This window comes from Pocillopora damicornis, chromosome 8 (assembly GCF_964200805.1).
Source record: "Pocillopora damicornis chromosome 8, jaPocDami1.2, whole genome shotgun sequence".
NCBI lineage: Eukaryota > Metazoa > Cnidaria > Anthozoa > Scleractinia > Pocilloporidae > Pocillopora > Pocillopora damicornis.
Genome location: NC_142677.1, coordinates 5530953 through 5555183, shown reverse-complemented (window position 1 = coordinate 5555183; position 24231 = coordinate 5530953). Strand labels below are relative to the sequence as shown.

Sequence of the window (24231 nt, the reverse complement as noted above, 5' to 3'; positions counted from 1 at the left end):
TTGTGAAATGCAAAGCTTTTCTAAGCACAGACGCTCCGAGAAAAACTGTGGCCACGGCTTTAATGACAGTTTTGACGTCATCTTAGACGAACCAATCTTTGGATGGCTCTTAAGAAATCAAATGTTTGAATAATTTTCATGGTGATTGCTATTTTGAAATCTCAAGAGGGACAGGAACATACGAGCTTACTACAATTACTTGGACAAGAAATAATAAAACGGAACCAGCGAACTTGGGGAAGGCTATCCCTAATAGGATATTAACTTTATTTTTCTACTTCCTTTGTTTTTCTACTTCCTTTGATTAAGTGCGATTCAACTCTCCAACAAAAATATTAAATTATAGCGAGCATACGTGAAATTGCAGGCGTGACTTTCTTGTCAAAAAATGTTTGAGGCGCAGGTCTTTGTGGCACATCGTTTTGAATTAATCACGAATGAAATTGCCTGGAGCTATAAACACGCCATAAAAGGAATAAATTTAGTTTGGGGTTTTAGCGCTTCAGTAAACAATATTACATATTTTTGTCGCGTATGCAAATCATTGTTTGCACATAGAAGAAAGTGTATTGAAGCTAAACTTTACTTTCGATTACATATTCACCAGCCAATTAAAAACCGTTTTATATCCTTTTAATGATCCCGTCCAATCAACGGGTACCTTTCAAAAGAACCTTTCAGGGATGTGCTGGAATTAGGAGCAGTCATTCCAAAGAACGAACTTACCTGGGGGTGTGTAGTACCTTCTTCGTGTATTTTTCCCGTTTTAATTTGAAGGAAGGGAACAGAATTTTGCACACAACATGTCGGAAACAAACGAACTGGCCAACAAGCTTGCCCGTCGCCAGGCCTTGAATGAAGACGAAGACGCGCCAAGACGGCAGCTACAAGTCTTCAATCCTTACACTGAGTTCAAAGAATTTACTAGGAAGCAGATTAAGGATTTCGAAAAGATGTTCAAGAAGTGAGTGTTGGTTCATTTTACAAAGCTCTTGTTTACAAAGAAGAAGAGTTACGATAAGGATTGGCCTTTGTTAGCCCAGGGGGAATAGTAACTGTTCTGTTTTCTCATTCCGTGCCATCTTATCCGTAATTGATAGCACTTGGGGTTTTAATTTCACAGGTCACACGTACTCGATGAGGCACTTCCTAGTTTCGAAACTAATATTTAATTCCTCTCTGAGAGAATTGCTTTATTATATCGATCTGCTGCTCTTACATTTCTGAGGCAACAATATCTCCTTGTTTCACCCAAAAGAGCATCTAGCCTTGCTCCGGTTAATTTTTTAAAATTATGTTTTGGTGGAAGTCGTATGCAAATTTTTTTCTTTTGTGACTGAGAACATCATGTTATGACTTCCTTTCAAAAATGATTCAAATAAAATTATTGAAAACGTTGAAAACTGTTTTTAATTTTGTTGTAAAAATCGCAGAATATTGGAGCAGCGGGAGACCAGATCCGAGTTTTAATTGCAAGTTCCTTCAACAATTCGTGTTCCGGGATTAAATTCGAGACAAACTTACATAGTCATATTTGTTAGGTATACAATTCCGAAGGAGATCTTTTAAACGACATTGAATTCTGATCAGAGGATTATAGAGGAAGTTGACAATTAATTAACATTAGCTTGGCTACAATTAGAGGGGCATTCTCTTTCCTTGACTAAGGGGTGATAGCAAATATGAGGACGAGAAGTGGAGAGTATTTGAAGAGGAAGAGGAAGAAGAAGATGAGGAAATAGACGGAAAATGAAGGGGGGAAAACTTGATTTTGCTTCAAGGACTTTGATTATCATTATAACAACAGTAGAAATTGTGTGATCTTGAGCTTCTATATGTCTGGCAATTTTTTTGTGGCAGTTAGATAAGATGTACACCTGAAAATCGTGAGTGACTGTTATTTCTCTTTTCATTATCACTACATTATCTAGCAATCAGGTAGGGAGAAGTGAGAATAATATTAATTGGAGGATGTTTTTTTGACATGACTCCAGGTTCTCCCAACGATTTACAAGGAATGTACAGTAAACAAAATGGAGAACTAACTTTCACCAACAAGATCTAAACATCATTACTCTTGACTGTATACCATGTGTTTTCTTATCATTTTTAGCTCTAAGAATTGGGTATAAAATTTAACAATATCCTCTACTTTCTTTTCTTCTTGTAATCTTTTTGCTTGAAAATTAAAAACATATTTTAAGAATAATTTTTTTTCTACCCTAGAAGTGGAAGGGTTAAATTTTGTCTCTGCAAGTCCAGACCTCCTCCCTCAGTCCTTCTCCATTTTATAGAAGAGAGCAGGACAGGGCTCTTTTCCAGATGATAGTCAAGTTGTATTAATCATTAATTTTTTTTTACTTCAGGTATGATGTAAAAAATGATCACTTTCTGGATCTCATGGAAATGAAGCAGATGATGGAAAAATTAGGGGCTCCTCAAACACATGTTGGACTGAAAGCCATGATAGCAGAAATTGATGAAGATAATGATGGAAAAGTCTCATTCAGGGAGGTAAGTGCTTCTCACCAATAATTTTTTTAGAGATCTCCATAAGATTCTTGAGGATTTTTGAAACTTCAATAACTTCTACTGTGGTCTTTGAAGAATCTTTGATTAGTCTTTTAACCCTTTATAATGTTCACTCACTTCTTGGAACTAATTTACAAGGAAACATGTAGCAACTAGAGGGGAGAATTAACAATCAGATCTTGGGAGTTAAAGGGTTAACAATATAAAGCTAGGAGCCATTCAAGTTTTTCTCAACCTTTCAAAGCATTTAATAACTATCAGACATATGATGCTATGGTAATGACTGAATTATTTGTTCATTTTGCAGTTTCTCTTGATCTTCCGCAAAGCTGCAGCTGGTGAACTTCTGGAAGACTCAGGCTTGAGTGCCCTAGCTAGACTTGCTGAGGTCAATGTGGATGAAGTAGGTGTGGGGGGTGCAGCTAAGTTTTTCGAAGCCAAGGTGAAAGAACAAACAGCATCAAACAAGTTTGAAGCTGAAATTCGCCAAGAACAAGAAGAAAGAAAAAAGGAAGCAGAGGAGGCCAAAGCCAGAAAGCAAGCTTTCAAGGCTAAGCAAGCAGCTTTTGGAGCCCATTAAATGCAACATGCTTGCCTTTAACCCTTTGACTCCCAAGATCTGATAGTTAATTCTTTCCTCTAATGGCTACATTTTTACTTGTAACTTAGTTAGGAGAATTTGGTTTTAAATCAAAATAACTTCTATCTTACAAGTTTGAGTATTTTCATTACTTGGTTGTTGTTTAATATATGGATGTTGTAAGGAGGAATTTCTACGTTAATCAATTCTGGGAAGGTAAAGGGTTAAATTGATTTAACAGTGTGGTTTTCAATTAACTTTTTAAAACACAGGAAGAAATTACAAGCAATTCAGTTTTACTGTTACAGCTCTGGTGCTGTTTTTAGCACCATTTAATATACCCAATTTTTATTTTGGTGAATTTTTAATAAAAGCTGTTTTCCATTTTCAAGTCTGGCTTGACTTTGATTGCACACAAGATTAATTCAATAGGACAAATTATTACAAATTAATAAAAATTTATAAGTTCCGCATGTTGAACAGTATAACGAGGTGTTGGCTTATACCAGATTTCTTTCATTTCCAAGACCTCTTAGTAATTCTCTTTAAAGTTTGTCATACGATTCTCAACATGTTAGTTTGGAGAATTTGGTTTTGGATCAACAATCCCCTTGGTGATATTTTTCTTTTCTCTCATCACTTGTCTGTGAGATACTGTATTGATATTGTAAGGAGAAATTCTCTCTTGGTCACTTGTGGGAATTAAGGATATAACAAGTAGTTTTCTATTATTTAGTTTGCTCTTTGAGTCTTAGTAATAGTTTCATAATAGGAAAACTTGTTAAAAAGCTGAAAGAGTGACTTTAAATTAGACCAGTATATTTTTACCAGACAGGGAGAGATAAAGGATATTTTTAAATTAATAAGCTGAACTAACAGAATTAAGAAGAAATGGTTATGTAATAATCATTGAAATTATTGCTTAAGTTTCAAATTTGGCACAACTACCATTGCAAGGGATTACTAGGCAGTGTTGATATTAACATTTTACATGAATTTTTTTATTGTTAAGGTTTTTTGTTACTTAGTGATTCCGATAACAAGAAGATTGAATTTTTTCTGCATGAAAATTCAATTATCTCACAATTAATACTCTTCAAGGGTATTTTAATCATAATTTAGCTGATAGAGCTTTTGGAATCTCCATTTCTGATATTTTATATGAACACAGGAGTTGTTTTGAATTTTTAAAGCAATAAACAATTACTTTCTATTAACCATATTGATTTAAGTAACAATGTTAATGTATAGCCTGTTTTTTTTTGTGTGTGTGTGTGTGTGTGTGTTTTTTTTAATTGTCCACATCATTACAATTTTCATGAAGGATCCACAATCCACAACAAAACTAGATGACACCCAACATCTACAGAGCCACTTTTGACTTGTGAATAGTTGGTTCAGGCACAGATAGCTCAAGGTTGATATGCAGCCACATCTACACTACATCATTATTACACAAGAAATTTTGTATGGAGAAATGTATTGCCTTTGGAAACTAAGAAAAAGATGAAGGATTTAAGAAAAAAAAAGCTTTCCTCAGAATTCTTGTGTTACTTAGTCTCCAGTATGGCTCTTGGTAAAAACTACAATTCAGTGGAATAAAATAAAATGTTTCAATTTTTTTGGGAATGTCGTATAAAGAATGAGGAGGAACTGAAAAAAAAACCTGACCATTAAATCTTACATTTGGGTGGGGCATTGGTGAACAATTTTTCCCCTAGAGGGGTGCAGTGTTCAAATGCTGGGGGAAGGGGGGGCAAGGATTTGGGTAGAGATTTTAAAGCATTGAATTGATAAATGCATAACACTATAGTTTAGAATGACCACTTGGCTTCCTGTGGTTCAAGTTGATTCCCTTGGCAGGTTATTGGTCAATTTGTTGTATTCTTAAAAGAGTGATGATGGAATACTGTCAAAAGAAACCCTGACAAAAACTTTTGGTAAGGGTGGGGAGGGTAACAGTGCTTCTGCAGTCACCTGTTGTACTGGAAACTTACCTTTTAAGCTAACTGTGTACATCATCTGTGAGGAGAGGGTTGTAGATGTTTATTCGTTACCAGACTGTCCAAAAAGTACAATGCCAACAATGGTGTGGATATAAATAAATAAAAAGAACGTGTATATTTACATTGGCCAGAATCAAGTTGTTGAACAAAGTAACTTGTATTTCTTGTCCATTTGTTCAAAACCTTCACCATCAGAAAGCCATGAAATTAATTCCCTCACAGGACAAAGTTCATCTTTGAGCAATGAATCACCACAAAATTTCATTTTGTTGGTGACTACCTCTCCGTTAACAAGAACTCGGAAATAAAAACCATCTGCAGAATCTTTTTGTGCTGAGGTGTCTACAAGAGTGTCCCTCCATAGTTCAAATACCACACCTGTAGCATATGGAGTCAATCTTGTATCATCATGAACTCCAAGATTTATCAGAAGTGGTGTAACAGTGCTGTCATGACCACTGTACAGTACAAATTTAAGAGCAGATTTTTGTCGAGTCTTGTCAAACATTCTTTTTGCCATCTGGATCAACATCGGATGAGACGCCACATCAGCTATTGCAGTGTAATTCTGTGTAAAAGCCCATGCAGCAAAATCCATTGCCTGGGCTGCTAACAAAGGTGACACACAACCTCCAGGCCCACAAGGGAGAGGAAGATTATGGCAGTAACGAGTGTATATTACATCAGTCAAACTGAAATAATAAAATAAAAGTATTTTGAATTTAAAAATGAACTAATCAAAGGGTTGCAGATTTCTATATGATCAGGGCATCAAACACATTTTGCATCTTGTTTCCTAAACTTAATCAAAGTGACACTATGGTGAATTTGTGGAAGAACTGTGCAAAATATGATAAGAAAATTCAGTGAATAGAGTAAAGCCAATGACCCTGTGATTCCAAGAAACAAGTAGGATCAATTCACTATATTAAAACTACTGATCTACTATCTTAAGATCTCATTACTAATTCTTCTTGCTGTCTGCCATACAGTTCTTGTGATATTAGTTTGGAGAATTTGGTATTGGGTCTACTAATAATCCCCTAATTGATATTTTTCTTGTATTTCATCACTTGTCTGCTTGATATTGTATTGATATTGTAAGGAGAAATTCTGTCTTGGTCACTTATGGGAGTTAAAGGGTTGATATGATGTATGCTCTCCTCAGACTCCTAAGGCCATGCTTATGCCATGAAATTTGTATATTGAAGCCCCCCACTACCAAATCCTATGCAGTGCATATCCACAAGTAAAAACTTATGAGATAAGCAAGTTTTTTGCAAGGAGCTGAGCCAACTTTCCAGACTAAAAGAACCCTTGCCGCAGTGATTCCACAATAATGAAGGCTCATCATTCTAATCATGAGTTTCTCTTAAGGAAAGTATGTGTTTGTGTGTGTGTGCGCATGTGTGGGAGGGGAGGGGTGTGCGCATGTGTGGGAGGGGAGGGGTGTGCGCATGTGTGGGAGGGGAGGGGTGTGCGCATGTGTGGGAGGGGAGGGGTGTGCGCATGTGTGGGAGGGGAGGGGTGTGCGCATGTGTGGGAGGGGAGGGGTGTGCGCATGTGTGGGAGGGGAGGGGTGTGCGCATGTGTGGGAGGGGAGGGGTGTGCGCATGTGTGGGAGGGGAGGGGTGTGCGCATGTGTGGGAGGGGAGGGGAGGGGAAGAGGGGGTTGTGGTACCCTCTCAATATTGACATCAATATGGAATAAGTCTCCTTTTGAAAGTTGTTTTTTCGGAGGGGAACTCATGTAGGAAAAGAATAAAGATAGCCAATAAAAATTTTAACACAGCACCCAGGAGACTAGTCAAGAATAAATGGTTACATATTGTTCAAGGCTGAGGAGGGGAGGGAGTAACTAGTGTTGGACAGGAATCCTATCCAGATCCTCATCCCCAACCTAAAGCCTGACCATCTCAAGCTGTTTGGGTCAGTTGACTTGACTTGAGATTTACTATAATGAATTAACTTTAGGCCATTCCATTGTTTAGTAAAAAGTGACTGATCCCACTACAACAAGTGACTGAAAGTAAAGCTCTTTACAAGTGAGTGACCAGGACAGAATTTCTCCTTGCAGTATCAATACAATATCAAGCAGACAATTGATGAGAATGAAGAAAAATATCAATTAGAGGATTGTTAATTGATCCAATACCAAATTTCTCATAACTAACATCACCAGAATTGTATAGCACACAGTAAGGAGAATTACCAAAGATATCTTGGGAGTGAAAGGGTAAACGTCAGATCCTGTATGCTATAAAAATGCTCATTGAAGGACACAAAACTATATTTTAGAGAGACTAATTCTTACAATCCAATGGTTGTTAGAGATGGCCTTGGAGTCCTCAACAGCCGTGAAAACTCCTGCATTACTGGTTCTATTGCAGCAGAGCCTGAGATGTAGTCACTTCTCTGTTTGTACTGATGCCAACGACTTCCCAATGATGGACACTTATAAGGAGTTCCATTGTCATCTTCTTGGAACCAACCATTTGAAGTAATGTTGATGGTTACCCTTTCTGTAATGTTAAAACAAGAATCATTTATTTTTATAATTAATCTACAATTATATGGTGTTTGTTATGCCACTCTCAGGAATCCAGACTCTCAAGAGGTAAACTCTAATCTCTCATTTCTTTAAAAGCATAACCCTCCCTACGGAAAAAAAGAACAGACCCCTCTATGCCCTCCAAGGTCTAAAGTGAATTACACAACTACATCAGTAAAACCTGTCTTAAGCTTGATGGCACTCAAAAAAGCAATGATCAAAAGTAAACTTAAGGCCATAATAGCTTAACCCTTAAACTCTCAAGAGAGACCAAGACAGAATTTCTCCTTACAATATCAATACAGTATCAAGCAGACAGGTGATGAGAATACAGAAAAATATCAATTAGTAGATTATTAGTGGATCCAATACCAAATTCTCCAAACTAAAATCAGAAGAATTGAATGGCAGACAGTGAGAAGAATTGCTTAAGAGATCTTGGGGATGAATGAGTAAAGAAGGATTTTTAAAAGTAACTGCTTACCATTCATAATGGCATCCTTTGTTAACAAGCCATAAAGAAAGGCAGCTGCACTTTGTACGCATCTTGTTACCTGGGTTGATCGCACATGGAGATTGCTAGACTCAATACCAGAATCTATTAAGGTTTTGTAAGCTGTTCTCATGTGTTTTCCAAGAGCAAAATGCTGAAGAAAACCTCTCTGTGTCAGTTGACCAATTTTACACCGGCTTCCTGATGTTGGTACCAGGTGAAAGCTTGTTCTCACATTTCTCACAAATTCACGTGGGGAAATATGTCTCGTTGATTGTGAATATTCTTCAAACATTTTCTTGTTGTTGTAATCAGAAGTTTTGAATGTACAATCAAAATCATAGTTGCTATTGTCTGTGTTTGGGACATATATGGCAGGGGCTCTGTCTCCATGCCGAATAAGTACCTGCGTCATTTCTAGTTGAAAGCGTTGTTGGTTAAGATGACTCTCCAAGTTTAACAATCCTTCCCTACCAGAAGTTTGCATGGGAAAGTTACAATAGTGTGAAATATATTGTTGTACTTTGCTTGAAAATATCATCCCTGGTGATATTGTTTCATCAAAAGAGGATGGTGACTTGGATGAATTCCACACTGTCAATACCAAAAATATCAGTAAGTATTTAAATTAGTATATGTAATGGTGTGTTTTCTTAATCTTATAACATATCCTGATTTAACCCTTCAGCCCCTAAGAGTGACTAGCATCTAATTTCTCCTTACTATATCATCCCTGAATCAAACATGAAAGTTATGAGAATAGTGGAGATGATCACCAACTAAAGCAGCTCTTGATTGTTAAACAAATTCTCCTGGTCAGCCTCTTTGGATACATATGGAGAACAGTATGGAGAATATGCATACTAATGTTAGGGGGTAAAGGGTTAACACCAGCCTCACTCCAGGATCATGGGAAATGCAGTGACCTAATGATCAGTGTACTGGACTCTGGGTCAAGAGGTCTGGGTTCAAGACCTTTTCCAAGTCATTGTGTTGTGTTCTTAAGAAAAACACTTTACCCTCACAGTGCTTCTCTCCACCCAGGAGTATAAATGGGTACAACAGGGCTAAAAATTAACTCCAGTGCTTGGTGGCCAGTTGGGCCAGTTTCCTTGAATTCTTAGTGGCTCATCCCAAAATGAAGTTGCCCTCAATTTCCACTAGATTAAAATGAAAAGCTTGAATAAATGCCCCATGGTTTTTTAATGGAGCATTAATTAAAAGGAAAGAACACAAAAGCCCAGAGCCACATGGCAACTACAAAATCAAAATGGCATATATATGTTGTGAATGTGGATCACTCTTGAAATCACTGTTAAAACAGCTCGGAATTTCCACTTCAGAAATAAAAATTCACTAAAATGGATGATCTTAGAGTCCAGGCAAAGAAACAAAGAGAAAGGTAGTCCAATTAAATTACATATTGAGTTCTATTTTTAACTTTGTACTTCCCATAATTTACATTGCAACTTTTCAAAATTCTGTGGCATAGTTGCACATCAGGTGTTCAAACCTTAACTTTTGGTGGCCCTAGTCAGTTTTAAATCACCACTGGCGACCATGCGACTGCCAATTTTTAGCCCTGGTACAAATGAACTGTCAGGGAAGGTTAATGAAATATTGGGGGGTAACCTTGCAATAAACTAGCATCCCATTCAGAGGGAAGTAGTTAGAATTCAAGTGGCTTTACTATGCTTTGGAAACTGGGATGTAACCCTTTAACCGCTAAGAGTGACTGGCATCTAATTTCTCCTTACCATATCACCCCTGAATCAAACATTAAGGTCAGGAGAATAAAGGAACTGATCACCAACTAAATAAGCTCTAGATTGTTAGATAAATTCTCCTTGTCAGCACCTTAGGAAATGTTAAGAAAACAGTATGGAGAATATGCATACCGATGTTAGGGTGTAAAGGGTTAAAGCTACTGCTGGATGGGCCACCAGGCTAGAGTAGAGACCTAACCTTCACATCCCAAGATCACTAAGTTGACACTTCTCTTGCTTCTAATTCTTTGTACAGAGTTCATCATGTCCATGAAGTGTTTTATTTCCCATCACACTAGATTAATTTTCTTTAGGGAGTGGAAAGGGTGATAATATCTTTGAAAAATAATTAGACAATTTCTTTCCCTAATGCAAAACAACAACTTCCTAAACTTAGTTATTTCGAAACAACTTTACTTTTAAATAACTTTTAAGTCTGAATGAACAATTTTACGATCGCATTAAATTTTAAATTTACTAAACAACAGAATAAATGAGTTGACTCTGCATTAGTTGTTACGTATTAGTCGTTACAGCCAATTATTTCTCACGACAACTGAGGAAAACGCTCAAATGACGAGGATTTCATTCTTCAGCCTGTCATATGGTTGCGGAAATTAGCATCAGTCCGCACGGTACCTGTTGTCGAGTTATGAAAGGCAAAGATTCCTTCTTTCAGAATTTTATCCATCGAGTTCAAGACGTTCCAAACAAAGCCCCATAAACTGCTCTAAAACTAGTTAGTAAACATAATTTAATAGGATTTTCCAGTTTTAGTTTTTGATCAATTTAATCTCTAAGGATATTTTTTCAAGCACTCACCCCAAATCCATAGTAATACTCCGAAAGATGCCAAGATAATCCCTTTCCAGAGACGGCCTGCTTTCTGGAATTTGTACTTCATGTAATAAAATCTTCTTCTCATCGAAACTATGGTAAGAGGAATCATTATTTTTAAGTACCGTCGAAAAATTCGGCATTCAACCACATTGGAAAGCAACCGAGTTGAAATGGAACCCAGGACTTCCCTGTTTTCAAAAGCCCGTGATCAACACGACTAACGCGCGTTGATCACGCGCAGCACACTCGCCACGTTTGCAGTCTAATATCCGAACACAGGCGGATGCGTCCGAAATCGGCCGACAGCATCGGGAAACAGACGGTAGTGTCCGAAATCGATCGATAAGAGATGGTAATAGGACTGAGTGCACAACACATGACGAGGGTTATGGTACTGAAAATGAGGTCCCAGTTCCCTCGGTAAATCTCTCCCCGACTCGTATGAAATATTCCCAAGAGCAGAGTAACGCCCGTTTTGCGCTGGTCTGCACGCAGGCTATAGCGAACAGATTGGTGGGTGTGAATTTAACGAATTTGATTAGTGCGAGCAACATACCCTTTGCAATCTGGTTGGTGCTAGCAATACTGCTTTCGACGACTAAGACAGACAAATTCATTATTCCAAAATATAACCTACATTGAAAAGATTCTGTGCAGCAATAGTGAGAACGCTGTCTTCAACTGGAAACAGACAGCAAGGAGGGTAAGTGAGGTATTGAACTTTGACTTCAAAAAAAATTTCTTTTTTTCATATAAATTCAAGATGCGATATAAATCGGGTCTGCGGAAGTTGGTGGCTAAGAATTGAAGAATGTCTGCATAAAATTCGCCAGGTGCACGCTAATGACTCGCACATTACGACTTGAACAATCTCGAAATCACACGTTGCCACTTCTTGATAGGAGTGAAAAGTCAGGACCAAATTTTACATCGTATAATAGCAGCAGTTTAATGGTTATGATGTTTCCTTACATAGGGGGTTAACGCTTTTATTATATTTGTATTATTAGAACAAAAATTGCTTTGAGGTCTTACCAAACTCTACTGACTTCCACTAACCATCAGCCTCTACATATATTCTACAGTTTTTGTTCCATCGGACGAAAAATCGATCAACACTTCCCATTTTGCGAATCCTACACAAGTCAATATATAGCCTTTAACCTCTTTAACTCCCATGATCAAATTATTAGTTATCCCTGCCGACTGCCATACTTTTCCTTTTAAATAAGACAGCAGAATTTGGTCTTATTTCAAAAAACTCTCCCTTAAGCTGACAAGGTTGTCTGTTCTCATAACCTGCTTCAAAGATAACTTGTTGGAATTCCAAGGAGAACTAACATGTTAATCACTTTTGGGAGTTAAAGAAATCAAAGATCTTAAGCTATTACGACAGTTACAATACCATCGTGATCACAACCTCTATTCAACCTTACATACTTTTTTTCTTTTTTCTTTTTAATTTTTCCTGATGTTGCGTTTTTCTACCAACAATTCACCCAAACTAATTTTCAGAGTATGATGAGTAACTCACAAAGCACAACTAATGCACCATTATTTTTATGTACACTCAAGGCATTACTAGCATATTTTAATGTCATATTATTAAATTTACACAAAAAAAAAGTTGAACTCTATCTTCAGTGGTAAAAAAAAGTTTGAGCTTTCCCTAAGCTAACACAAGATAACATGACTTCAGTTCTCACTTAATTCATTACAAATAATAACAATTACAAAATGAAAAATCACAAAAATAATCCCAGAAATCAATTTTACACAGGGATGGAAATCTCAAATCATGATACCCCTTACCACTATTTTTTCTCAAACTTTTCAGAAACTCACATTTTCTCTAACAAAATCAAATTCACATTACAAAAAAATCCTTGTTGAATAACTTGAGATGCCTATTAAGTAGCAGAAAGGAAAATTACATGAGTTGTCAATAAAACAAGTCCTGATTTTCCATGACCGATGTTACCCATAACCTAAAAAAATAAAGTGCTTCCAAAATCAAGTAAATGTAATCATATAATGAGGTTTTTTACGAGTCATTCTCAAAAGTATCACATTCAATAATTTCCATGACTTTCCACAACACATACTTAAATTCCACAAAACAGGTATGCACTGCACATAGGTTTCTTATCTAGTAAATTTTCCTTGATATTTTTACTGAAGTTTTCTTTTTTGTTACTATAAGGTTACTTACATAATAATGAAAAAGAAAACGGGGAAAGAAAGGAATCACAAATTCTGTTTTTATCTCAACAAGATTATATATCATTTTTACACACCTTGAACAAGTGTGAAAGGTAAACAAAGTTTAAGAAATAGTATTTTTTTAAAAAATCTACAAAATACCTTAAAACTAATGCCACATCAATGAAAAGAATGCAAAGAAAACACTGACAAAAAAAAACCAACAAACTTCAAACAATCAGTAGCACGGCTTCAAGTTCACAGACAGAAATCTACTGAAATGCTGGTAGATCATTACCAACCAGTCAATCAAGGCAAAATTACTCCAACTTTCCTGAAGGAAAATGGATTGAGTTTCAACTTCTAACTGTTTTTAACTCTCTCCCTTGAATCAAATTAAAAAAATTGAAGGAAAAAAAACCTGAAGCTTCAAACCAATTACAAACCATGATACTAAACTTCCACCCTTAAACAAAAACTTTGTTTCACAAGGTCACCACAGGTGATTACATATCAGAGTTGTCCCACTCCAACAGGCCTTTTGTTGCTGTGCCTTCCTCATCTTCAGTGTCAGACTTCTCCGTGTTATTGCCATCTTCATTCAGGTCTAGCTCCTGGAATTTTTGCATGGGATTCAGAGTAATACGCACACCACTCAGACCAGTGTCATCCCAGTACATCTCCTCTTTGTCGTCACCAGGCGGTACGACTTTCACAGTCTCTGGCCTCCTATTACAAAAAAAAAAATATTCAGTCACATCTCTTACAACAATTTTCATTTGAAAATTAGACTTTAACTTAAACATGTATTCAATCAACCTTGCTTTGCAGTCCCCAACACAATAAAAAGACAGTTATAACTGCAGAAACATAATGTAACTGCCTTTACTGAGCCTATCTCGGTGATAAATTTCCAACCTCGAGTGAGAACTTCAATGGGGAAACATTCCTATGTTATTTATTTCCAAGCAAACTTATTAGATTCTCAAATGACTGGGTGGAGGAGGTGGAAACATTTCATTGGTTATCAGTTAATAAAGGTTGATAACATGAGCACGAAATCTTGAAAAGTTTAACCCTTAACTTGTCGCCTAAAATCAGTGTGCATTTCACAACATTCATACCATTCCTTATACTATTCCTATGAAAATGAAAAAGAGACCTCATGAAAAAATTAAGGGCTTCTTCAGTTGACAATCATTTCAATTATTGTCATGAACTTTATGTTTGATTCCACAGCAATAACATAAGAAGAAACTACATTAGTCACTCTTTGGAGCTAATGGGTTGATCTTAGGTAAAATTATAGGGGTCCTGATCTACATATAGTATTATAACACTAACACTATCACTTAATCAAGATTAATGGTGGTAAGTTTACTAAGAAACTGTGGTTCTGCCTTGGTAAGAGAATTAAGTATTTTCAACTGAGTAGATGACACATAAATTGGCCAGCATGGAGTTTAAAAGCTTACATTTTGAGCATTAGGACTTCTTCAGAGCAATGACAAAGGGCTAACACACAAAATATCAGCTTTTAATTCTTTACAGTGGCCAATTTATGTTATCAACTGAGTTGGTAATACTAAATTACCCTGTTATATCAAGATTAAACTTACTGTCTGTACTTGAAGATGCCAAGCACAAGAAGGAAGGCAAAAACAGCCAGACTGCAAACGATAATTGCAGCCATGACCCCACTGGACAGACCACTTGATGACTTCTTGCCCGTGGCAGCTTCCACAGAAACAATACCAGGCATCATCTCTTCCTTCTGGTTGTTCTCGGCAAACTTGATGTTGTAGTCTTTGAATCCTCTGTTAGAGTGAATGGTGTTGATGTTAAGTCGTTCTGTATCACTTTTACATTTGCCCTTCAGGGTTGACAAAGTCACCTACATGATGAAAGAAAAAAAAAGACAGTCACATATTGTTCTGTGAAGATGAAACAGATCTTTATCCTACTCATTTCTTTGTAAATTAGTTACAAGAATTTGGTAATAAATCAAGATGAACCTGGATATTATAGAGTGAACTTACATGTAAATCACTTCTGGGAGTTAAAAGGCTCTAAGCACATAATTCATGGAGCGGAGCATTTCTGTAAGAAAATCCTCAGAGCATTCTTCAAATTTTTTATTAATACTTACAGTTATCTCTAGGTGCATCAGGTCATCTGGATCCAAGTTCACGTACACCATCTGTCGAAGGACATCTTCATACTCTGAAAAGTGTGCAATTCCTCGAATGACAAGCTCCTCGTTGTTGAAACTCACAGTCAGTCCCTTCTCCTTCAGTCCTTTAATTCCTGTGGGAAAATTAAAACTTTCTCCTTTCTTGAAGGCCGGCTTAACTTTCACCACTGCTTCATCCAAAAAGCGCACCTTGTCGATTGGAGAGAACTCGTCATCTCTTGGACAAGCATCATAATCGATTTCCAGGGAATCAAACACACGCAAACCTTTCTGTTTTACAACCTTTCTCTTCGCCCAGTTCAGTCCAATGTCTGCATCCAAACCTTCAACAATTATCACAGGACGTGTATTTCCTGCAACGTTAATGTCCACAGTGATGGTTGCCAATGGTTTCTCATTAATCTTGGCCTCAATGATTACTGAGCGTTTTCCTGGTGTTGGCACCATGCGCTCATTAATGTACACAAGACTTTGCAAGGCCTTGATGAAGTCACTAGGTGATCCTTCCCCAGTGATTGCGATACTTCCAAAATCAATGATTTTGGCCAAGAATTTAGGAGGAAGAGGGCCATCAACATTCACATGTTCTTTACAGCCAATCACACAGCCCAGAACCTGTGAAAATAAAATAACATTGATTCAGTTGAAAGCAGGATTCACAGACACAGTGAACTGTAAAAGGTACACAAAAAAAACAAAACAAAACAAAAAAGGGCCCTGTGGACAATTTGGCCTACATAAAAATTTCTGTAAGTCATTTATAAGTTTTGAAACCCTTTACTTTCTTTATGATCTCTGCAGGTGGAAAACTATTCTTAACAAAAATAAACATCCCATACATTCCTAAACAACCCAAAATTAGGATGCAGATTCTCCACACTGCTCTCTATACATTTCCTGTGGTCCTGACAAGGAGAATTTGTTGACAATCAGGAGCTTCTCAAATTGGTGATCATTTCCTTTATTCTCCTGACCTTTACATTTGATTCAAAGGTGATTATTTTGAGGAGAAATTAGAAGCCAATCACTCCCAATATCTCATTTAGTAATCGTCCTTACTGTTGATTTTCATGATGTTAGTTCGAAGAATTTGATATTGGTCTACTTATAATCACCTAATTGATATTTCTTCTATTCTCATCACTTGTCTGCTTGATATTGTATTGAGAATGCAAGGAGAAATTCTGTCTTGATCACTTATGGAAGTTAAGGCATTAAGGGTACAAGGGATAAGCCCTTATATCTCTCACTTGCACATAGAATGGGTGCAGAAATAGCAAACAAGAAAAGTAGGTCCTACCTGTTCATTAAGAGTGCTATTGGGCCTGATTGTAAGTCCAGACAAATATCCTGTGAGCCTATCAGTGTAAACTCCCTCCTTTGCCAAATAGCGGGCACCAACTGTCACCTTATTTTTCAGGTTTGAGTTGTGGAGGGTTCGGTCTGCTTCAGTTATCACTGCTGCGTAGTGCTCTCCATCAACATACATCTTGGTAGCACAGCCGTCAGCAATCACCAAAATATGATGCCATTTGTCATCAAAAATGGCTGGTTTGTACTGAAATTCTGCATTGCAGTAGACATCGCGGTTAGCGTGTATGGCCTCACGTTTGTGCAAAAAAATCAGCTTGCTCCCATATATAGACAGAGAGAAATGTACACGGTCGAGGCGTTCCTTATCAGTGTTGGCAACAATAGTTTGGCGACCTTTGGATTTGGCCACCTTGATCCATGTGCTGATGGTAAACTTGTCACCAATGTCATCTGGCAAGACTTCATCAGGGATGTCCACATATGTCTTCCCATTGAATGAAAAGCCAAGTGCATCTGAAAAAAATGAGATGAAAATAAATATGAGAACACTCCTCTAAATTCAGATGCTCTACTCAACTAAAATACTTTGCACAGTTGATCATTACTTCCAACAAAATATTCACCCCAATTTTATGTATCTGCAAGCTACATTCAGCAAGTCCTTCAAAGTCCCTTTCAGTGATGTACAAACATGAATTTCAGTTAGGTGAGGCATGACAGATGTCTGAAAACCACTTTTGACAGGTTTTCAGGTTTGATAACTGGTGAGACATGGCTGTCAAAATTTCAGTTGCCAGAGGAAACGAGGAAGTTTTCCTGCGACAAACACTGTTATTTCACAGAAAAAACCCAGCCACCAATCTTTTTTTTTCCCTGCCTCACTCAACTGATAATCATAATTAATTGTTTGCCAGAAAGAAAAAAGACAAAAAGTTGCAGTGAAATTTCATATGCTATAATTTTCGGCCAATAACCTGCAGGTAATCTTTTAATATTTCTACAAACAGTTGCTGGTGCAGGTTATAGGAAGGTGCAGGTAATACAATAATTTCTAAAGCCTCCAGTGTAGTTTAAAACAATAAACAGGAAAAAAAACAGGTGATAAGATCCACTACAGATACTCTTCAAAAATTTGTGCAATAACTCATTTATTTCACTCAGATTGCTCATTCTAATAAGACACTTTATTGCTCTCGATGAAAGCCGATGCAAATTGAAAACATACAAAACTCGATAACATAGCTATTATCTTGTTCGTACTCTTACTTTCTAACCTTATCAATTTCACAGCTTGTTTCTTTGTTTAGTTCAAAAAAACAATTCTCACTTACAAAGGAAGTGAACTTGAAAATAAAAGAAATCAACTACTGTGAAAAGACTAGCTTCAGGGCAATTCACTCGGAAAATGGTGCCAACATGTTCATTTCATGGGGCCGCATAATTAATTGGTGTGACAGAAATTTTCTCAGCTAGCACTGCCTTGAGGTAAAGAGTATTTTCCCATTCCAAAAGATTTCTCCAACTCTATAGATCTCATTATATCAATTTTTTTAGAGCAGATTTTTACAATTGGTATCATTCTCAATGCAACAGCGAAGACTTAAAGTGTGAAAATTTATTAGTTGCATGCTAAAGGATATCATGTCAACAAAAACAATGAAGGAACTTTGTGTGAGTGGACAATTTTCTTTTGTTTTTTTGAGTGCAGGTAATCTGTTGAAATTTTTTCCTTGTTGTTGCAAAAATTGAACGATGTGGGTAATCTACCGCGTAGGTAAATGGACAGAAGTTACACTAATACACTAAACTGTTCACAAAACCAATAATTTTAGTAATGTGCTAACATAGCAACATACTTTAATCAGAATTGTTTAAAAGCTGTTTCCAATTTCAGTATAAACCTACCTTTTTCATTCTTCTTTGCAATGTTCTCTGTCCATTCCCTGCCAACTCCTGGTTTGGGGAGCAGATCAATAAAGTTGCTTGCCCCACAAAGGGTAAACATATCTGATCCTTCAAATGTTTCTCTGTCACAGCCCATGCCTGCTTCGGTTACCAGACTGACATTCGCAGAGAATTTGCCCTTTTCTTGCTTTCTGGCACACTTGTTCAAGGTGATGTCAGGGGTGACATAAACTTTTCCAGTGCATTGCTGTAAGGTGAACTTGTGTTTAGCTGGTCCAACAAACTCTGAAGATATTATGAAAACTTCAAATCAGTCAGATTTGGAGAAATGAGACAGGTTGGTTTAAATATAAAAACTACAACCTGTTCTGGTGTGGACTGCTAGAATTGGAGAGTGTTGAGTTCTTTACTACTTCTACTCAAAACTTTCTAATGTACCATGTAGTTATATCTTACTGATCAACTAGCATATGAAGTCTATCAGTTTACCGATAATTTGAATGAGGATGTTCAATTCAAAAAGGGGTAAACTTTCTAAAGAAACTGTGGCATTACCTAGGTTGTGGATATTATAAGATAATTTGATAATAATTGGATATTATCACCTGAGTTGATAGTGTAAATTGTCCATCATGAAGAATTTCTGAGGCTGACGTTTTGAGCCATAGCGGTTTTATCAGAGCAAATGCTCTGAATACTCTTCCCTTTAACGAAGGGCTAACGCTCACAAATTTCAGCTTTGGAAATTCTTCATGATGGCCAATTTACACTATCAATGTACTTGAAAATAACAAATTATCTTATTCAATTACTAGCTTTTATTATGAAATTGCATCGCTATCACATGTAATCTTTATCAGGTAACATGATAGAATCACTGTGCATTGCTATCAAACACATTTGCATAATCTGTTACATGTTTGCTTTGGCACCCTGTCATTGTTGAATCCCAAAACTTGATATCTGTCCAACCTTGTGTTTTTATTCCCTTTGGAATACCAACGTACATTAAACAATAATTGAATGTTGAGACCACACATCATTGCTGATAGGCTCCTTTCAATCTGTTCTCTTGCAAATGTAATTAACAATGAATTTAACACCAACAATTTTTTTTTTTTTTAAAGAAGCTCAATTTTCTTAAATTTCATATCCTTGTCATAGCTTTTGCTGAATTATAGATCAAAACAAAGTGTTACCTTTGAAAAGATTTTTTTTCATTAATTCTTAAGAGAAACTCCATCAATAATTTTCTAGACTTCTTTTATCTATTATTAATAAACAAAAGTGAAATATTTCTCAATTTGCAAATATACCAGGTTCAGCTGCCAATCATGTTGTAAACACCAACATCCTCAAAACTGACCTTCAGCACAAGGTGGTTGTACTGTTTCTACAGAGATTGCTACTTTTGCACTGCTCTTTGACATTTGTCCACCACAGTCAATAGCATCCACTTGAAACTCATATAAATCGTAGGCATCGCGTCCCAGAGGCTGATCAATGCTGATAACACCATCATCATTGACTTTGAATGGAAGATTGAAGCCTTCAATAACATACTTGCAAACTCTGCCACTGACAATACCAATGTCTTTATCTTCAGCAAAGACCTGACAAATTGAACAAAATAGATTTTTAATTACAAGGTAAATTTAATTTATCAATCAATAAGTTCTAAACCCTTTAATCCCCGACAGTGACCAGCATTTGATTTCTCCATTCAATATCACCCCTGAATCAAACATTAAGCTCATGAGAATACAGGAAATGACATAACTGAAGAACCTCTTGATTGTTAAGCAAATTCTCCTTGCCAGCACATTAGGAAATGTATAGAGAATAGTATGGAGAATAGGCATACTGACATTAGGGTGCAAAGGATAAATAGAACCTTTTTAAGGGGAGATGTAAACAAATGTTTGTAAACGCAAACCTGAGTGATGTTAGAGTATGTCTTTCCACGAGCAATCTTAGCCTGGTAAGTGTCTGGCGTAAAATGCGGTCCAAACTCATTCACATCATCAACTTCGCACTCTAAGCTGATAGGGAAGGAAGATTTTGAAGGCTCTCCACTATCCCAGGCAATTATATCAAAGAAGTAGTCTGTGATATCTTCTGCATCCATGTTTTTAGTAGCCCTCCCCTGGACGTTTCCTTTCTCATCAACAGTGAACACAAACGGAAGGCCAGACTCCACAATTTTCACACTGCTTATCTTTCCTGCTTTTCCACTGTCGCTGTCCAGAACCCTCATGGGTGGATTAAACCTCATTTCTCGGGTATTCTCAATAATATCACAACTGTACTTCTCAAATTCGAACTGTGGTGCATGCTTGTTCATGTTCAAAATTTCAAAGTGGATTTTGGTGTAGGCAATGCATTTCCCATCTCCAACTTCTGCTGTCACATTCAACAGATAGGAACTTGCTTTGTCATAGTTAAGTCTCTTCACAAGCCAAACATGTCCTTTTTCATCGATCTTGAAAGGTGTATCCGGCTGAGCTATGGTATACTTCACAGGCCCTTCACATCCCACAGCTCTGATGTGCATCACAGTTTTATTGACAGCATGGTATTCCGTGATAGCACGTGCATACTCCTTTTGGACAAAATCAAATCCTGTGGATAATATAACAGAAATAACTGATTTCAATTTCACAACTACAACATGTAACATCAGCTAAATAATCTTGTACATAAGTATGTCACAGCCAAACTGTTTAGGTCTTAAATAATATGAAAGCAGTTTTGACTTGAATTTTTCCTTAATCTCCAATGTGACATCAATATCAAAATAATCTGAAGTAAAAAAAATTCAAATCCAAATTCAAACTGATCAAATCTCAAACCAATGACAACTTAAAAATGGCTTAAGGGCGTGTAAGAAACAGGGGAACTCAAGCTTGACCATTTTGCTATAACGGATGAAAACAATACGTGTTCAGGAATAATTTAACAGCATTTTTTGGGTCCATACAAATAAACATGGTAAAATATAAGATGGATTTTCAAATAATTTGGATACCAAAATCCAACGCCAACATATTTAAAAACACATAATCCTGGTGAAAAAAAAAAAAAACAGCGACAAAAACACAATTATTTTGCCCATATAGTTTTCAATCTCAACTCAAAGAAAACAAATTACAGAAATTCTGCTTGTGATTGCTTTTCTAACTTTTCTACAGGGGATTGTGAAGAAAACAAGACATGAAACCGTTATAGTTTCCTCTCAACTCTGAAAAATCTGCAAAACGGAAAGAGATAACCTGTTAAACGAATTTCACGCTGATGAAAATTGGTAAGCAAAGTGCAAGAACTGTCGCATCGTGAAGAAAAAAATCTATCTGAACATGGGCTATCTGCCAACATGTTACAAATAAGAAAAGTTTAAAACAGCCAAACAGCGTAATATGGCCCAATTTGTGACAAGTCTAAGCAGTAAATTCACCAACAGACTGAGTGTAAATTGGGTCAAAACTCGAGCGTAAAAAGAATTCAATGCGCAAAGCAATTAGTTTATCGTTGTGTGCGCAAATATTACGAAGATACGTCTAAACTGAGTTTGCAAATCGACATTTTCCGAACGTATGCTTCAAAATGTATTAAAGAAAAATGCTAGACAACATAGGGGAGCCTACAAGGGTTTTGGGTGGATTTAATGCGCTAAAGTCTGCTTTCACGCGTTCTTGATTACTCATTGTATTGTTCGAGAAAGGAGATTTCGCAAAGACGACGAAACTTCGAAGTGAATAGTTCGCTGACAAAGCAGTTCTTTACTGAATTCAAAAGACAATATTCCACATAGGACAACTAGATACTACGTGAAAACAGACACAAAGTGGAAAGATTGCGGCTAAGATATATATGGAAAGGTTCGTAGGTAAATCAAGTGATTCGAAAATAATAAACTTTTGCAATTTGCATGCAATATGGCGTGGAATTGACATATTTGAAAGTCGCAAACAAAACTTTTGGGCACATCAGATCAGTATTTAGCAGAAAAAAGAAAAAAATTTTAAACGTTGAGTGCTTCGTGGGAGATAAAAGAAAAATTTGCATTGGAAGAGCGTGGAAAGTGCAATATACATCTCGAGATAAGGAGAAACCCACTACGTACAAAATGAAATACAGTAACCCCGTTGCGATTAAAGGAAGAATAAAATACTAAAAACAACCCTTAGTTACATCAAATAAATTGTTTGCCACAGGTAAAGAATATCGAACGATCCAAAAAACATGTATTTCGCACAGAAAGGTACAGATCATTGGAATAGTTGAGTTATCCACTCCTCGCAACATGCGACATGAGGAGAACACACTGTCAAACATCGCCAACGCGCGTTCGAATTTAACAACCAACTTTACTTCAAACTCACCGCGTTCCTCGAACTCCAGGCCGAGGCAAAACGCTACCAAAACGCCAAGGAAAAATACAACAGTCGTTTGCGGCGACATGGGCGGCCTTCAGATGATCCCTTACTTGAAATCTGAGAAGAAACGTCGATGAAAAGTCTTTAACTTCAATTGTAATCCAATACTCGGGTTCTTTTCGTCGCTCTAGCCAAAGAAACGTGACGTCACTGATCACATGTTTTCACACCCGCATTGGGGAACATTATCATAAAGACAATGGAAGTTGTGGTTTTGAAAACAAAAGCTGCGAGTTTAGAAAGAGACGCTATCTCGAAGCTAAAATTGGATTTGCATGCATTCAAAATTAACCTGTTAGTTGAAGGTCTCTTGACTGAGGGAGATGAAGTACAGGGAATGGTACATCACTTTTCGTCACCTGCTAAAAAAACCCATATACACTGAACAGTGAAAATACAATATTGACAATATTCACAACCAGAAAAGGAAAATTTCAACTTGGTTACGTGTTTTGATGATAAAATTTTGTCTCAAAAATCCCCGAGGATAATAGCAATTTGCAAAGTTGGATTTCAATACGATATTTCATTTGAATTTATTACAGAAAAAAAAAACTAAACAACAAGCAAAATAACAAAAACAATGGGAACAGCTGTAAGGATTTAGAACATTTTATTCACCATAAAATAAAAAAGACTATGAGAAATAATGAATAAAATTTTCCGCCAAGTGGCATCTAAAAACAATCTTTTGACATGATTAACTCATTTAGAAACATGACATTGTGTTCAAGGAATTTTGTCCAGCCCACATCAATAAATATTCACAATTGCCTTTCACTTCTGCTATAAAAATTTTCTTGATCATTTTGTAATACTACATTGTTCCAGAAATTCCACCCAGCCTATGACAACAAATATCATAATTGCCTTTCACTTCCGCTACAAAAATTTTCTTGATTATTCAGTAATATGACATTATGTTCCAGAAATTCCACTCAACCCACGTCAATAAATATTCACAATTGCCTTACTTTCGGTTTATAAAGTTCCTTGATCGCCGATGCATTATTCAAATACACCAATATAACCAGTGCAATATCAGGTGTTCCATTAACACAAAGTGATTTAAAAAGGGATATTACAGCAAAGAGAATAGTGGCAATGTGTAATTATGCATGAGCACAAGGGAGGGATGTTAAGGGAAATGCCCTTAAATATTCCCTACATGTACTAATTCCTTTTACCCCTCTTTTGCAAAGTTTCCAGGGTTTTCTTGACCCTTCTACTCACAAGACCTCATTGTTAATTCTCCCCTCTGGCTGCCTGAGGGTTCCATGTAAATTAGTTAACAGAATTTGTTGTTACATCAAGAAAAAACTTCTACCTGATAAGTTTGAGTATATTATCGTTACCTGTTTGCTGGATAATGTAATGGATATTATTAGGGGAAGTTACATGTTAATAATTTC

The 24231-nt window shown here is 36.6% G+C and overlaps 3 protein-coding genes across 3 annotated transcripts; 1 reads left to right on the top strand and 2 right to left on the bottom strand.

The window, feature by feature from the left end:
* The first annotated feature begins 696 nt into the window (after positions 1 to 696).
* Positions 697 to 4329, top strand: LOC113664222 (EF-hand domain-containing protein D2). The gene is made up of 3 exons (XM_027179814.2): positions 697 to 964; positions 2367 to 2514; positions 2840 to 4329. The coding sequence occupies exons 1-3, from the start codon at positions 804 to 806 to the stop codon at positions 3110 to 3112; spliced, it is 582 nt and encodes a 193-aa protein (XP_027035615.1). The 5' UTR covers positions 697 to 803; the 3' UTR covers positions 3113 to 4329.
* An 808-nt stretch (positions 4330 to 5137) lies between these two features.
* On the bottom strand, positions 5138 to 11164 carry LOC113664246 (2-phosphoxylose phosphatase 1). Its single transcript, XM_089214386.1, has 4 exons — positions 10751 to 11164; positions 8154 to 8756; positions 7433 to 7640; positions 5138 to 5810 (listed from the first exon to the last, which is right to left on the bottom strand). Exons 1-4 carry the CDS (start codon positions 10875 to 10877, stop codon positions 5252 to 5254), a joined length of 1497 nt encoding a protein of 498 aa, XP_089070512.1. The 5' UTR covers positions 10878 to 11164; the 3' UTR covers positions 5138 to 5251.
* A 527-nt stretch (positions 11165 to 11691) lies between these two features.
* LOC113664218 (calsyntenin-1) lies at positions 11692 to 22939 on the bottom strand. The gene is made up of 8 exons (XM_027179811.2): positions 22766 to 22939; positions 20320 to 21005; positions 19750 to 19996; positions 18384 to 18668; positions 16465 to 16991; positions 15120 to 15779; positions 14590 to 14864; positions 11692 to 13699 (listed from the first exon to the last, which is right to left on the bottom strand). Exons 1-8 carry the CDS (start codon positions 22842 to 22844, stop codon positions 13477 to 13479), a joined length of 2982 nt encoding a protein of 993 aa, XP_027035612.2. The 5' UTR covers positions 22845 to 22939; the 3' UTR covers positions 11692 to 13476.
* Positions 22940 to 24231: the final 1292 nt, after the last annotated feature.